We start from the raw sequence: 13,718 nt of genomic DNA on the forward strand, positions 1-13,718 counted from the left end.
GCGAGGTACGTTGTCACGGCTAGAGAAAAGGCCTGATTGATTTGACATTTATTTGCCTCTAAAAAAAGTGTTTCACTAATATTTTCCCATTTTCTGTTCACTGCAGGTGCTGGTGAAATTTCCCGCGTGGAGAATCCGAAGTACGAGGACTGATGCACAACGCTTCATCTGCGCTGGCTACCGAGGTGGCTGAAGGGCATTCATTCCTGCTGCTTAGTAATGGCGAAATTGGCCGCTCGACTGAGGTGTACAATAAACAACTTTCAAACTGACAATTTGTGCGCATACATGCTGTTCTTTTAAGTAATTTGCTGGCCCGCATTCCGAGCATGGCCGGTTTACATTTTCACAATGGAGTATATCTTTAGCCTAGTGCCTATTAAACTTTTTTTGAAACTACAATATGATAGTTTCTAGTTGAACGGCAACAATTTCCACTAAGACACATTGCCATGGCATCTCTCAATGTATTTAGGTTTTATTTAGTATACACTAGTAACACATTTTGAGTATATTTGAAGCAGTATTTTCTGTGCATTTAAAATGCATTACTAATACATTTTGCACGTATTTAAAATTACATTTTCTGAGCATTTTTAATGCATTTCAAATGCATTAAATATATATTTTTCATGCACTGCTTATGTATTTTTGAGGTACATTTTAAATACATTGTCAATGTATTCGAAATGCATTTCGAATGTGGACAAAATAATGCAGAATAAATACAGAGTTAATATATGTATTAAATGCATTCAAAATACATTAAAAATACGGCATCTTTTCGCTAAGGGGCTTCTCGAGAAGCCCCGGTGAAAAGAACATCGAGAAGATAACTGACGCCCTTGTACATTCCTGCTGTTTTACTTTTCCCGAGGGCTCTCCTTGGGAAGGGTGAGGAGAAAAGGAATCCCTCGGAGGCGAAGTGTGCGTAATAGTTTGTCTATTCTAAAATAACCCATGACGAAGAAAGGCCCAACTCTAGAAACTGTTTATAAAATCCTTGTCAGTGTTCTCCAAGTGTCTGCACACAAGTTTTGACCTATTAATCCAGTAGTCCGTACCCCTTACCTGTTTTTATATATATATATATATATATATATATATATATATATATATAGAGAGAGAGAGAGAGAAAGAGAAGGAGAGGGAGATGGGGTTGAAACTCTAATAGGGCAGTGACTTGGAAGGGTGTCTATATATAATGTTGCCACTAGCAAAAATCAACCGTCGCAATACAAAAACAAATTTTCATAGGCCCCTCGTTGAAACGAATCGAAGTTTAGGCCAAAGCAAAGGCAGCAGCCAGTAGCGCAGTGCAGTTGGAGAGCGACACGAAGTACACGGCCCGCCTAGCAACACAATCGTCTCGCTTGTCCTGCCGCAGTGAACGCGCGCGCCGACTCCTCGAGCCCTTCTGCTTCACCTCGGTGCCCCGCGAACGTTGTGTCAGCAGAGCCCATTAGCCCACGTCCGTGTCATTGCCGAACAGGGGGCCAGAGCAAATCGGCCTGATCGCCGACGCAGTGACATAATTGCATTTCGCACTCATCGGTTTCGCTCCGTCGGCATGCACCGGGAAAATTACCTCCCCCGGCGAAACCCCCTGGACTTGCACGCTACGAGAGTATCCGAACAACGTGCTTGCGCCGAGACGGCAGGTTTGGCCAGCCTTATTTGAAGGCAGGTCCGCTTCAGAGCCCGAGACAAGGTGCTTTCGAATGGCTTCCCCGCGAGTCGTAGTTCTGAGAGAAAGTGACATATACAACCCCTTGCCGGTGTTCCTAGTATCCAGGGCTATGAAACGCTGGCGAATGCACATAGCGGCATTGAACAGGGATAAAAGGAAAGCGCATAGGGCCTCGGGTAGCAGAAGGGCCACGGGGCACTGTGTTGCGAGTATTCATTCTCTTAGCCTCATCATGCCTGTTTCAAGGCGGAGGCCGACGGGGCCCAAGCACGTGCGTAGCTGCCTGGCCCACTGACGCCCACGCTTGTGCCAGCTCGTACTGAGAACTTACCATTGAACGCATTTGGGCGAGAGTCAGGTTTTCTTGGCCAACGAGAAGACCTCGGTGGCACCTTGAAAAGCTCTACTGCTCCTCGCGCATCCCGGCTGTAGACGGCGAAAAATTAGGAACGGCCTGCATGGCGTCACCTAGAAGTCGGCGGGATGTTTGCTCATAATTTATGCTATGTATTAAGGGGGTGATGCTAGGAATAATAGGCCACCCGAAGCAAGCGCACACCATGCCTCAGGGTTAGGTAGTACATGCATGGACGACACGTCACTCCGGGTGTTAAGTTGTCTGCTTAAACGAACGCAGTGTCGAATAATCTGGGGTGGTGGTATGTGTGAACCAATTATTTCGAACCAACTGTTAAAAGAGAATATTTTTGTTTATTTATTCAGGAAACTCGACATGTCATGTCAGGGTTTATTCGTGCGAACACCATGTTTCTTCGCCACCGTTCATGTGCTCCTACCCACGAAGTCGTGTTTTTTTATTTGCGATAGAATGCCCGTTGGCATAAAAACATATTTACAGGTACAGATGGGCACCCATCTCTAGGAGGAAGGCAAGAAGGGAGCGGTGGTGGGGTCTCTAGAGCCACCGCTGAAGGTCGGGGGGTCTTCCAGGATGGATGTCTGTGCCTCTCAGGTGTCACTTTCTGGCTGAGTTTAGTGCAGGACATGCCCATATTAGGTGGTCCGCATTAGCTTGTGCGGAAGGAGCTGTGCAGAAGGGGCAGGTGTTATCAAACGGGGCATGATAGTGGGGTGGCCACGCCCGGGTCAGAGCAGGTGAAAGCGCCACTCCAACGCGAAGCCTGCACAGCAAAACCTCTTCCCAGCGAGCAAGTCTACTGGGGAGGCCCGTTCCACACGGTGGGATGAGGGCACGTGTGGCGCGACGCAGATCGTCCTCCCGTTGGAGAAAGTTTTCTATTGGTCCGGTTGTTAACATTAGCAGCGGCCGAGGAATAGACGTAGGGTGACAAGCCCTATCGGCTGCAATGTGGGCGGGGATCGTATTCCGCCCGACCCACAACAGCCGGAGAGGGCAGGGGTACGTGTCTAGTAGTGTGTGGATGTCCCTTGAAATAGCGCAATTGTTGGATACTCGGCGTAAATCCCGTATTGCCGCCGTAGAGTCCATATAAAGATAGATGCAGGATGGAACACACTGGGGCGCGCTGTAAGGCCGACGTTAGTACCTGGAGGCCATCCCGGATGGCTGTGAGCTCTGCCAGTAGAGATGGCAGGGGGCGGATGGTTTGGTAGAAGCAAGTTTGAAGGCATCAGGGTGGACGGGACACTGCATCACAGTGGATAAAACGCCATCCTGGGCCCCAGCGTCCACGAAGGCCTCTACCGTCTCGTGCTGGGACTCAGCCGTGAGTAGTGATCCTCACGCACATGCTTTTCCGGTAGATCGAGTGTGAAGTCGAGTCAGTGGTCGATTGTCGGTAACCTGGTGATACAGCAGTTGCGGCTTGGTTACAGCGCGATCTGGTGAAGCAGGTAAGCAACACCCCATATAGTTAGCTAAGGCCGCTGCTTCCGCAACAAAAGTACGTTTGTGCATACGAGCTGAGCGACGTTGTTCTACCAGTTCGTCGAGCGTGTTCAGCTGAGCCTCAGCTTGGAGCGATGGTATCGGGTCATTCTAGGGAAGTAGGTGATGGTGCGCATTGCGGCTCCGTTAATAGACTCAAGTCGGGCCCACTCCGTCTGAGTCACGTACTTGAATTTGGCCTGATAAACCAGTCGATGCTGCAGTACTGACCTCACCAGGAGCCGAGCCATCTTGGAGCAGGAGCCACCAGACTTCTGCGAGATGCGTCGAATCAGGTGAAGCATCTGGCCTGCTTTTTGTCGGGCAGATCGAAGCCACATGGCAGCCAACCCACACGCAGAAATTTCCAGCCATAGCAAGCGAAGAGATGTGGCAGTGCCTACGGGTTGGCCGGAAAGTTGGAGGGTGAGGAGAGAAATCACCAGTTTGCGACGGCCCCAAGCATTGGCCACAGGCCTAACCGCTGTTTTATCCGCTGAAAGTGCCAGTCCAGCGTATTCGCACCTTGTCTGCGTGTCTGTCAGGGCTTGTTGAAGGCACACGCTTTGGCGATGCAGGTCTGGGTGTGCGGTCCATACCGTTATGTCGTCCGCGTAGACGAGGAAATGCAGATCCGGTATGGAGCTCAGATGCCAGGCAAGCGGCAACATCGTAATATTAAAAAGCAGGGGCGAAATAACCGACGTGAAGTAGAGCACTGCACGGGCCTGATTTTAGGGCCCAAGCCCGGCCCGAGCCCGCTTCGCGAAGCCCGAACACGATCCGCGCCCGTAACACCTAGCCCGAGCCCGGTCCGGGCCCGGGCATTCATAAGTGAGCCTGGCCCGAGCCCGGCCCGGGCCCACCATCTCAAGCCCGGGCCCGGCCCGGCCTGGTAATTTATTTTTTGGCTTAGGGAGGGCCCGCGCGTGTGTGACCAGACCCGGTCTTTGACGCTAAAGAAAGTTTGTTTATTATATTCCGGATGATCAGACGGAGCATCTAGTCTGTACAAGCACGTCATGAACTGAAACGCAAAAAATAAGGGTTTAAAAGTGCACATAGTTTAGCTCGCACCGTCTGCAGTTCGCGCCACATCGGCGTAATAATACCTCGTATTCTTGCACGAGAGACATCATCACCTTTGATGAGCAGACTCTTGGCAACTTCACGTGGTTGTCTCGGTACAAGTTGGTATTGCTGACATTTTTCGATCCGCATTTGAACCGAGTATGTACGCGCGTTGAAGTAGTTTACCTGCATAAGTTGTTGAGCGGTGGTGCTTCTCTGTAACGCAAGTTTCATTCCCGGCCACGGCAGCCGCATTTTGATTGGTGCGGCATCTAAAACACACGTGTACATACATAGACATAGGTGCAGAGCTCCAGAATGTCTGAATTAAGTCCTCCCCCTTTTGGGCATTCCTTGTAATCGTATCTTTGGTATGTTATACAACAAAATAGAAAATCTTGATGCTGTGCAAGAAATGTCATTAAAATTGCAGTATAGTGACCATCAGACCTAGCAAAACACGTTTTTTAAAACAATGCGTACAACAAACAACAAGAAGCGCGAAAAATAAACTAAGAATATTCATTTTGATGCTCTTTTCTACACTTCACGTCGGACCTATTAATGCCGTGCCTATGAATTCAAGCCCGAGCCCGGCCCGGGCCAATGGCGTCGAGCCCGAGCCCGGGCCGGGCCCTCGGCATTGAGTTCGGGCCCGCTCCGGGCCCGCCAATAATCGACTTCGGGCGGCCCGGCCCGGCCCGCGGGCCAGGTCGGGCCCGGGCTTTCGGGCCGGCCCGGGCTTGTGCAGTGCTCTAGTGTGAAGTGGGCATAGCTTGCCCCGCCGATTCGTGTAGAAAAAGACCTTTCAGTAAGAAAGGTCTCGATGCAAGCGCACACCTTGACTGGTAGACAAAGGTTTCTGAGAGTTTCCACGATTGCCCCGTGGCTGACGTTGTCGTAGGCCTTGTGGATGTCCATGGCAAGGGCTGTCCGCACTTTGTGGGAACGACCGCCTTGTAGCACCATTGACGACAAATGGCCTAGCCCATCCTCTGTACCCATACGAGGTTTAAACCCGATCTGGGCTGGGTGGTACCATTGGAAGGTGTCCAAGCACGCGCTCCAAAAGCTTGCCAATCGTGGATGTCAAGGCGATTGGGCGCAAATTGGTAAGGTGGTCGGGTGGCTTTCCTGGCTTTGGTATAGGCACAATATCAGCGTGAAGCCACGACTCTGGTATTTCGGCAGAGAGCCAAACCTTGTTGATGTAGTCGAGGAGATGGCTAAAGCGCTGGTTCATCGAGGTTCTTGTACACCTCATATGTAATGCCGTCCGGTCCCGGAGTTGTGCGAAGTTTTGTGTGGTCAATCGCAGCTAGGAACTCAACCATGGTAAAAGCAGATTAAATTCCATGAGCCGCGTCGTCAGAGGGCGGCGAACCAACCTGGTGTGACAGACGAAACAGGCACGGGCTACTGGCTGGAAGGACTGGCTGGAAGGCAGGGTATTAGGCGCGGGCAACATTGGTGGTGAATTGGTCGGAAGTCTTGCCGGATGCCAAACATGCACTGGCTGCCGCATCCGGAGTGCGCCCTCCACTTTCCATCGCACGAAAGGTGCGCCAGATGGATGATGTAGTCGCTGATGGGCCGAGCGATTCACACCAGCTCAGCCATCGCTGCCTTCACAGACGCTTCTCATGACGCCTGGCAACCGCAGTCAACCGTTGTAAGCGTATCCGAGCCTCCACAGACGAAGTATCTCGGGAGGCAGCCACTTCAGCTTGCTTGCGCTGGCCCCAAAGCTGCAAAAGTCTGAGGTCAGGTTTTGGCCGGGACTCCTCTACCCAAGTTTTCTGAGAGGCCTCATTCATAGCATGCCTAATAACAGCGACGGGACCTGGGCTGAGCACCGTGAGGTTTGTGTTGGTTTTACGCCAAAAGTCATCCCTATTGAGCACCGTGCAGCTACGCCGAAGGCGACGCGTCGAGTTCGGGGTAATGCCAATCCTAATGGGGTGACGGTCACTATCCCAGAAGTCTGCTTCTCGCTCCCATGATACCGTATCACCCCCAAGCCACCATGTTAAGCCCGGTGAGTACGGTGGCATCCGAGGATGAATACATCGGTGCGTAGGGCATGCGATGTCATTCAGTAGCGTAAAGTTTGCATCACTAAGGTGGTCCAGTAACACACGCCCGCGTTCACTTGAGGTGGGGTGATCCCAGTCACAATGAGGAGCATTAAAGTCCCCAGCCGCAAGTATGGGACAGGCTGCGTTCGAACGGCGCTGCGAGGATAGCCAGCCCCATCGTAGCCGAGGGGCACGTCCACTATGTGGGCGCGCATCAGAGTTTCTCAATATAGACAGTTGCGAAACTCCGCTTCAGAATCCGGGCGGCGCTAGCCCCCCCACTCCGTGGAAGCTGAGGGGCAAGTCGACGCGCGCGGCACCTAGAAGATGAAAACGGAACTTCGCTAAACTATTATTATTCAAAATTCTTCTGTAAAATAAAGATTGCTTTTTAAATTAAAACATAATAATTACGTAATATTTACTTGTGTTTTTGCGGATTTTCTTTTTATGACTTACGGCAGCAGCCGCAAGCACTTGAGTACTGCTTCAACGTCCTGCCGACAGACGACAGGCTAGTCAACTTGCCCCGTGCTTACCCCGGCGCAGGGGGGCAACCGAGGACCGGCTTTCGATACATGGGGGCTATGGGGAGTTTAGCAACTGTCTATATCCAGTAACTCTGGGCGCGCATAGCCTGACACAAGAATTACAGCGCATCGGGGCAGTTGCACCTTAACCACAACCACTTCTTGCCATGCCGTGCACAACGTGTTTTGGGGTATCGGAGTTTGTGGTAAAGGCGTAAGTACATAAATGGAGGCTTTGCCTGGCGCAGAGCTCCTGGAGCCACAGCGCCGACCAGGTATGGATGGATTAGCGTAAGCGGTCACCACAAAGTGTAGGAGTTCTTGGTGGTTAAGCGCAGAGGAGACTGGCTTTGACGGGGTCAGGCTGAAGGACGAGAAACGGGTCTGGTTGGAACGACCGTGTTGTGGAGGCTGCTGGCGTTGCGGGCGACGAATTAGCCGAGCACGGAGCTGGGTGAGCTTCGTGACCTCAGCTTGCAGGAGGGCTAACTGATGGTCTGCCTGAACCAGCTCATCCGTATCAGGAGGTTCCTTTCCACTTTGGCTTTGCTTATTCCGCTGGCGGTGGGAGCGGGGGAGCACGTCGCGGTACGTCGGCCGGGACAATGTTGTTGTGACGGACTGGGAGCTCTCCGGAGGCTCCATATTGTCTTCCTCCATTGTGTCCTGCTCCTTGTCCTCCACGCAACCAAACCGGTTAAACGTAGGGAATTTCACTGGGCCCAGACGGGCGCCGCCACGCGCGTCGCTTAGCACGAATAGCTTTGCATTTTTAATGGGACATTTTTTATCCGTGATCGCATGGTCATCTGTACGGCACAGACCACACCGAAATTCGGTCTGCGGCGATGCAGCCGACTGCGTAGCTGGTGCATCTGATGCATCGGTAGCCGATGGTTCTGGTGAAGGGAATGGGCACGACTTGCTCATGTGTCCCTGACGAAAGCACCGATAACAGTGAACCACTCCGGCTTTGTATGGACGTGGGCGAAGTACGCACCCGTTGTACATGAAACGGTCAGGTGGCTCCAGTGGGCCTCGTAGAGTAACAAGGCACGTACGGCCGGAGCCCATGTACCGAACAAGGAGCACCTGGTGGGTGGCGCACCGGATGCCAGACCGGAGGTCTCTGGATTTTCTCCTGGGTCCACGCCGGAAACGGCATAGCGCCTGATATCAGTTCCTGATCGCAGGTACGCTTGTATAGACAGGCTCTTTTCAGGCGTGAGAGGAATACAATCCAGGGAGCACAATGGCAGGACAGCCTCAAGAGATGGCAACCATACTTATATTGAGTTGGTGCGATTGTGGTACGCGTAGCCGGTAAATCCAGACGTTCCTAGGCAGCTGACGAGCGTCCGTTGCAATGTCTTCGTTGGAAGCGAGGAAATGTTGAAGCGCCCCCGAGGCTTGATTGCAACCTTGTACGTCGAGGGGTTCGTAGCCTTACCCGTGGCCCCTTGGGAACCGCCGGTCGCTCCATGGGGTGGAGGGGCAGCCGGTGACGTAGCTTGTTCACGCAACGGTTGGAGTGTACACACCCGCTTGGCTGCAGGCGCAGTTGTGTCCACTGTCGGGACTGCGGGTGCTGTTTGGTCCGACAGGCGCTTCGGTAGACTGGACGGGTCAGCCGGAGGTAGTGGGAGCGGTGGCGTTACCTCCTTTGTTGGTGGGCCGTCGAGTGCCACGTCAGTAGCTGCGTCTGTAGCAGTGGGCGTCGCGATCAGATGCGTGGATCGATCTACGCCGAGCTTCTCCGACACGTGAGACAGCCGCACGGCGCCGAATGCGGCAATGGCACACCGACTGGGCTGCTAGGCCTAGCGAACGGTAAGCTGGATCCAAACCAGTGGACGGCCCCGAGGGGTCATCCTGTTGCTTGCCGACGGACCGTGGAGGGGCCGGGGATGTCGCAGCGTCATAGGATTTTAATACAGGGAGTGGTGTGAACTGTGACGCGTGTAGCTTACCAGCAGAAATATTACAACGGCACCTGAGCACTCCTTATGACGCAGTTTCGCTAAAAGACGAGTAGTTCGGTTCTTCTCTCAATTACTATGACTCGTTGCGTGCCTGGGTTCGCGTCACCACAGTCCATCGTGCTCTGCTTCTTCCTTTCCCGTGCAGCCGCAACGACAGCCGCAAACCCTGGTTCCGCAGAGGCGATCCGGACGTGAAGAACGCGCTGGCACAGAAGGCCTACGAGGCGCTCCTCACCGTCATCGCCAGGACGCCCGAGACGGAAGATTTTGTAAACTTCTCGCTGGAGGTGAAAAAGCTGGCCCTCGAGAAGTTCAACTTCTCCTTTGGGAGCGAGGAGGTAAGCAAAAGGCGTTCAGTGGTGAACCTATTGTTTCTTCGCAATTCTCTTCAGGTATGCGTAACCTGACAGCGAGGGATCGGGAAGAAAAGGAGGAGTTAACATTGCAATACAGATTGTTTCGGTCACGCATGTATCTCCACGCCTGGGGGTCGCAATCCAGCGCGCCAACTGGGGGAGTCAGGCGACCCGCAAGAACGTGCCACAAGGCACCTCAGAAGTTAGTACCAACGAGACTTTGCAGTGGACTGAAAGGAGTTGCAAAAAAGGAGAAAAAAAAAACGGCAGGAAGATCGGTATTACGGGGGAGGGGGATTGGTCGAATTAATGAAATTACAGTACCCTCAACGAACGAGCACGTGCTTGTTTGCCGTCACGCAGGTAAACAACTTCGTCGCAGCTTTCCACGAAGCGGTGATTCTCTACACCATCGCATTGAACGAAACTCTGAGTGAAGGCGGAAGCATAATCAACGGCTCAGAAATCACCCGCAGAATGTGGAACCGGACGTTCACAGGTATGTTTTCCAGCTGGCCTGTTTTCTAACTTCAAATTAAAAGCCGACTGGTGGTGATGCCTAGCTTTTGGGTGACATTTTGAAAAATGTCACCCAAGAAGAGCCGAAATGAAAAACCAATACCATCGGTAGATCAAAACCAAACCCTTTTATTTCGCTGAGCTTCACCCGAGCGCGAATGTTTGATATAAATACTTCGAGCAACTTTAACACCACGGGGAGGAAGAAAGAAGGACGAAACAGGCTTTGTCCCCGTCGTGTTAGCGGTGTTCAAAATAGCAAGCCTTACCAACTAGCTCGCCGTTCTTTATTGGTGCTGTTTGGTATACGCTATTGCGGATCACCATTCTGCGATTATCGGGCACGATGACGCCCGGTCTTCCGCAGTGTGCAACATGCGCGGCCTCCCCACGCCGACCAGAAGGTGAAAAACTGCTCGACGAGAGCGAGTGACCGCACCTGCGATGTGGCCTTACGCGAGGGACGACGCTGATTGGCTCCCATTCTGGCGTGATATAGCGCCACACTTGTACGCGTGCGCCCGCTCCAGCTGCGTACGGGGAGCTCCAACAATCCATGCATAAGCTCCAACAGGGGCACAGTTAAGACTTTATCCCTGGCCGATCCCCCCAGTGGGAGTGTTAGAAGGTCTTATAGAGGCGACAAGCAAAAACACCCGTGTGTTCGAGATTTCGGCGCACGTTAAAGATCCCAAGGTGGTCAAAATTAATACAGAGCCCTCCACTACGGCGCTTCTCATCGCCTGCGTTGTGCCGGCGCGTTATCAATCAATCAAGTTCGAATGCCTTCGAAGGCCTTCGGAAGGCATTTGAAGCGGCCGTGCAGCACATGTAGCACATGTATTAGTTTAACCGCGAATATTTTGGTCTGTCCATCTGTCCAGAAGAAGCCGAAGAAGAATTTCAGTGAAGGATGGACGAACGGACGGACGGACGGACGGACGGAAACTTTATTGTTCAAGTGATGGTGGGGCGAATCAGCCGCCTCGGGCCGCTGAGGGCCCTGTTGATGTGGACCGCCAGTTCCCGTTGCTCTTGGAGACTCGCCGCAACAGCCAGCCACTCTCCGCTGTAATTGTGTGGTTGGGTAGGGTTGTAGGGGCACTCCCACAGAATGTGGTCCTGGGTAGGGAGAATAACGCGCTGTTGTCTTCAACATTCTCGTGTTTGCACTTACGAAATAGGTTTTGCTAGCCACAAATAGTTACAAGCTTTTGTTTGATACCAGGTTCTTCACCATCGGACAGCCTGTCACCAGAAGCCACTCCTTGAAGAACGCCTAGCTCCGGTGATCCTCCTTACCAAAAACCTGGGCAGTGACCACCAAATTATTGTATTGCAGACCAACTCGACTAAAAAAGCAGTGAAGAAGAGACCGGCATGGTGACAAACTGGACAGCATTAAGGGAAGCCAACACACTCCTCCCCACCCGTCCAAGGCGATATAGTGAATAGGCATTAGAAAAATGGGTGCAGAAACACATGCAAAAGGTCACCCTTTCTAAAGACACGCCAGCCGCTGACCCTAGCCTCCTTCATATTTGGGAAGCCAGAAAAAGCCTGGTTAAGCGCTGGAAGCGTCAAAATTTCAACCGAATCCTCAAAAAACGCACAGCTAATCCTTACCCAACACGCCCAGGAGTACGCGATTACATTACAATAACAACCTTGGCACTGATTTTACGATCATTTCAAAGGCACCTTTAGCACCAAGAAGCCATGGCGGCTACTGAGGCGCCTATTCGACAGCTCTCAATCTAAGGCGGCTACAAATAAAACTCACCAGGAACAGTGATCTACCGCCAAGAGAACCGATCCCATCCATTCGCAATCATTTATTCGGACACCCTGCAACTTACTCAGAGCCACCAAACGAACAACACACAGGAATGCCCAACGAATATCTCCGTGGTCCATTTACGCTTAAAATTCTCACCAGCCTTAGCTGGAACACATTACCGGGAAAGGATATCACTGATGGCGTCCTGCGTAACCTCGATCGTGAGACACAAGAATCCATAGCCTATCTATTCAACCGCCATTCTGAGGAGGGCACACTGCCAGCCCAACGGCGACACCGAAATAACACGCTGATACCAAAACCTAACAAGCCCATCTCTCCTATATCATTCCGTCTCATTTCCCTCACATCGATTTGGGGAACTGTTTGAGCGTCTATTGCACCAAATACTCACATACTACCTGTAATTGCAAAACCTCTACCCCATAACATTGTTTGGCTTACGCAAAAAGCTCTCCGCCCAAGACGTACTCTTCAAATCAAGGAGCAAGTCATCAACCATCTCAGTCGAACAAACCCCACAGCAATCCTGGCACTCGATTGAAAGGGAGCATTCGATAACGTCATCGATCGGGCCATATTGAAAATCCTATGTACAACCAATTTCGGAACGAATCCCTACAACTATGTCGAAGCCTTCCTTAGTAACCGGAAGGCCCCGATGAGAATTGGACTGCTTAAATACCCCACCTTCATTACCCTTGCAAGGGGTACACCCCAAGGATCCGTCATATCTCCACTCCTTCTCAACATCGCCTTCTTCCCTTTTACTGAAAAGCTTCGACCCATCCTAAATTTTCACCGTGCATTTTATGCTTATGATCTTACATTATGGACAACACTAAGACAGAGCGGAGACGAGCAAGACGCCCTGCAGTTGGCAGTGATGAAACAATCGCCTACCTTTATACCAGAGGTTCAACGTGCGGAACATCTAAATCTGTGCTCCTTGTTCTCAAGGCTAACAAGAGAGCGAGGCCGCCACCCTCAACCCCCGACCCAAAAGTTTTCATGTCCCATCAACTAAATTATCAGGTTGGCACACTCGGAATCCTACGCGTGCCATTTCACCACGACGGATCAAGATCAGCCGTCTTACTTCAACTAGATAAAATTAGTCCAGTGGTCCCACCTGAAAAGGCGCATACTCGGACAAAAACATGGCCTCAGGAACATCACTCCTGTAGCGTAGTACAAGCCCTCCTAATCAGCACAATGAATTACGGCCCTGAAACCTCAAAAAACCAACACACTTGACTTCCTCATTCGCAAAACCCCCAACTCCCAGCCTATACATCAAGTGAAAAACTCTTGCAGCTGGGGCTGCACAACACCTTATCAGAGTTGATAGAATCCCAGCAGGCATCTCAACAAAAACAGGCTCTCTTTAACACCCGCCGGGAGAAAGTAGTTCAGGACATTGGAAGACCCCACTCAAATCCCAATGAGAATCCGGAACTACTAGCACTAGGTATCCAATCTTCATTCAGGGACGCTGCGATGCAAGGGTTCCACAGATCACCAGTAAATACAAAGATGGCCAACACATCGGGTACGCCGACACCGCACAGAGTCATAAAACGCCAATTAAAACTCTGGCGGTGCTCACCCAAACGGCGACATCTCCACCGGGGCCTCATAGCTTCACCTATCAGTTGACGCCGTAGAGCCAATGGCCACCGTTCATGAACCGTACCTCACAATTAAAAATGGCTGCGGCTGAGCCTAGCTAACCCTGGATATGCAAATCGAAAGCTTGGCTTAGCCTGCTTAAGTGTTGGTTTCACCTGGTTTACCTTTGATTCATCTCTATTCGTCCAA

The 13,718-nt window shown here is 51.7% G+C and overlaps 2 protein-coding genes across 2 annotated transcripts in view; one reads left to right on the plus strand and one right to left on the minus strand.

Annotated features, from left to right (window-relative positions):
* Window positions 1-13,718, plus strand: part of LOC144178108 (atrial natriuretic peptide receptor 1-like) — a 267,231-nt gene that overhangs the window by 138,309 nt on the left and 115,204 nt on the right. Inside the window, exons 3-4 of the mRNA XM_077705645.1 lie at window positions 9,367-9,559; window positions 9,941-10,076. Coding sequence (XP_077561771.1) covers window positions 9,367-9,559; window positions 9,941-10,076 — 329 coding nt within the window. The remainder of the gene's footprint in view (window positions 1-9,366; window positions 9,560-9,940; window positions 10,077-13,718) is intronic.
* The window catches only part of LOC144178110 (uncharacterized), a 191,756-nt gene that overhangs the window by 73,826 nt on the left and 104,212 nt on the right, over window positions 1-13,718 (minus strand). The gene's annotated exons all lie outside the window — the stretch shown is intronic.

This window comes from Haemaphysalis longicornis, unplaced genomic scaffold, assembly GCF_048455015.1.
Source record: "Haemaphysalis longicornis isolate Haplotype H1 unplaced genomic scaffold, Haemaphysalis longicornis Haplotype H1 scaffold_4, whole genome shotgun sequence".
NCBI lineage: Eukaryota > Metazoa > Arthropoda > Arachnida > Ixodida > Ixodidae > Haemaphysalis > Haemaphysalis longicornis.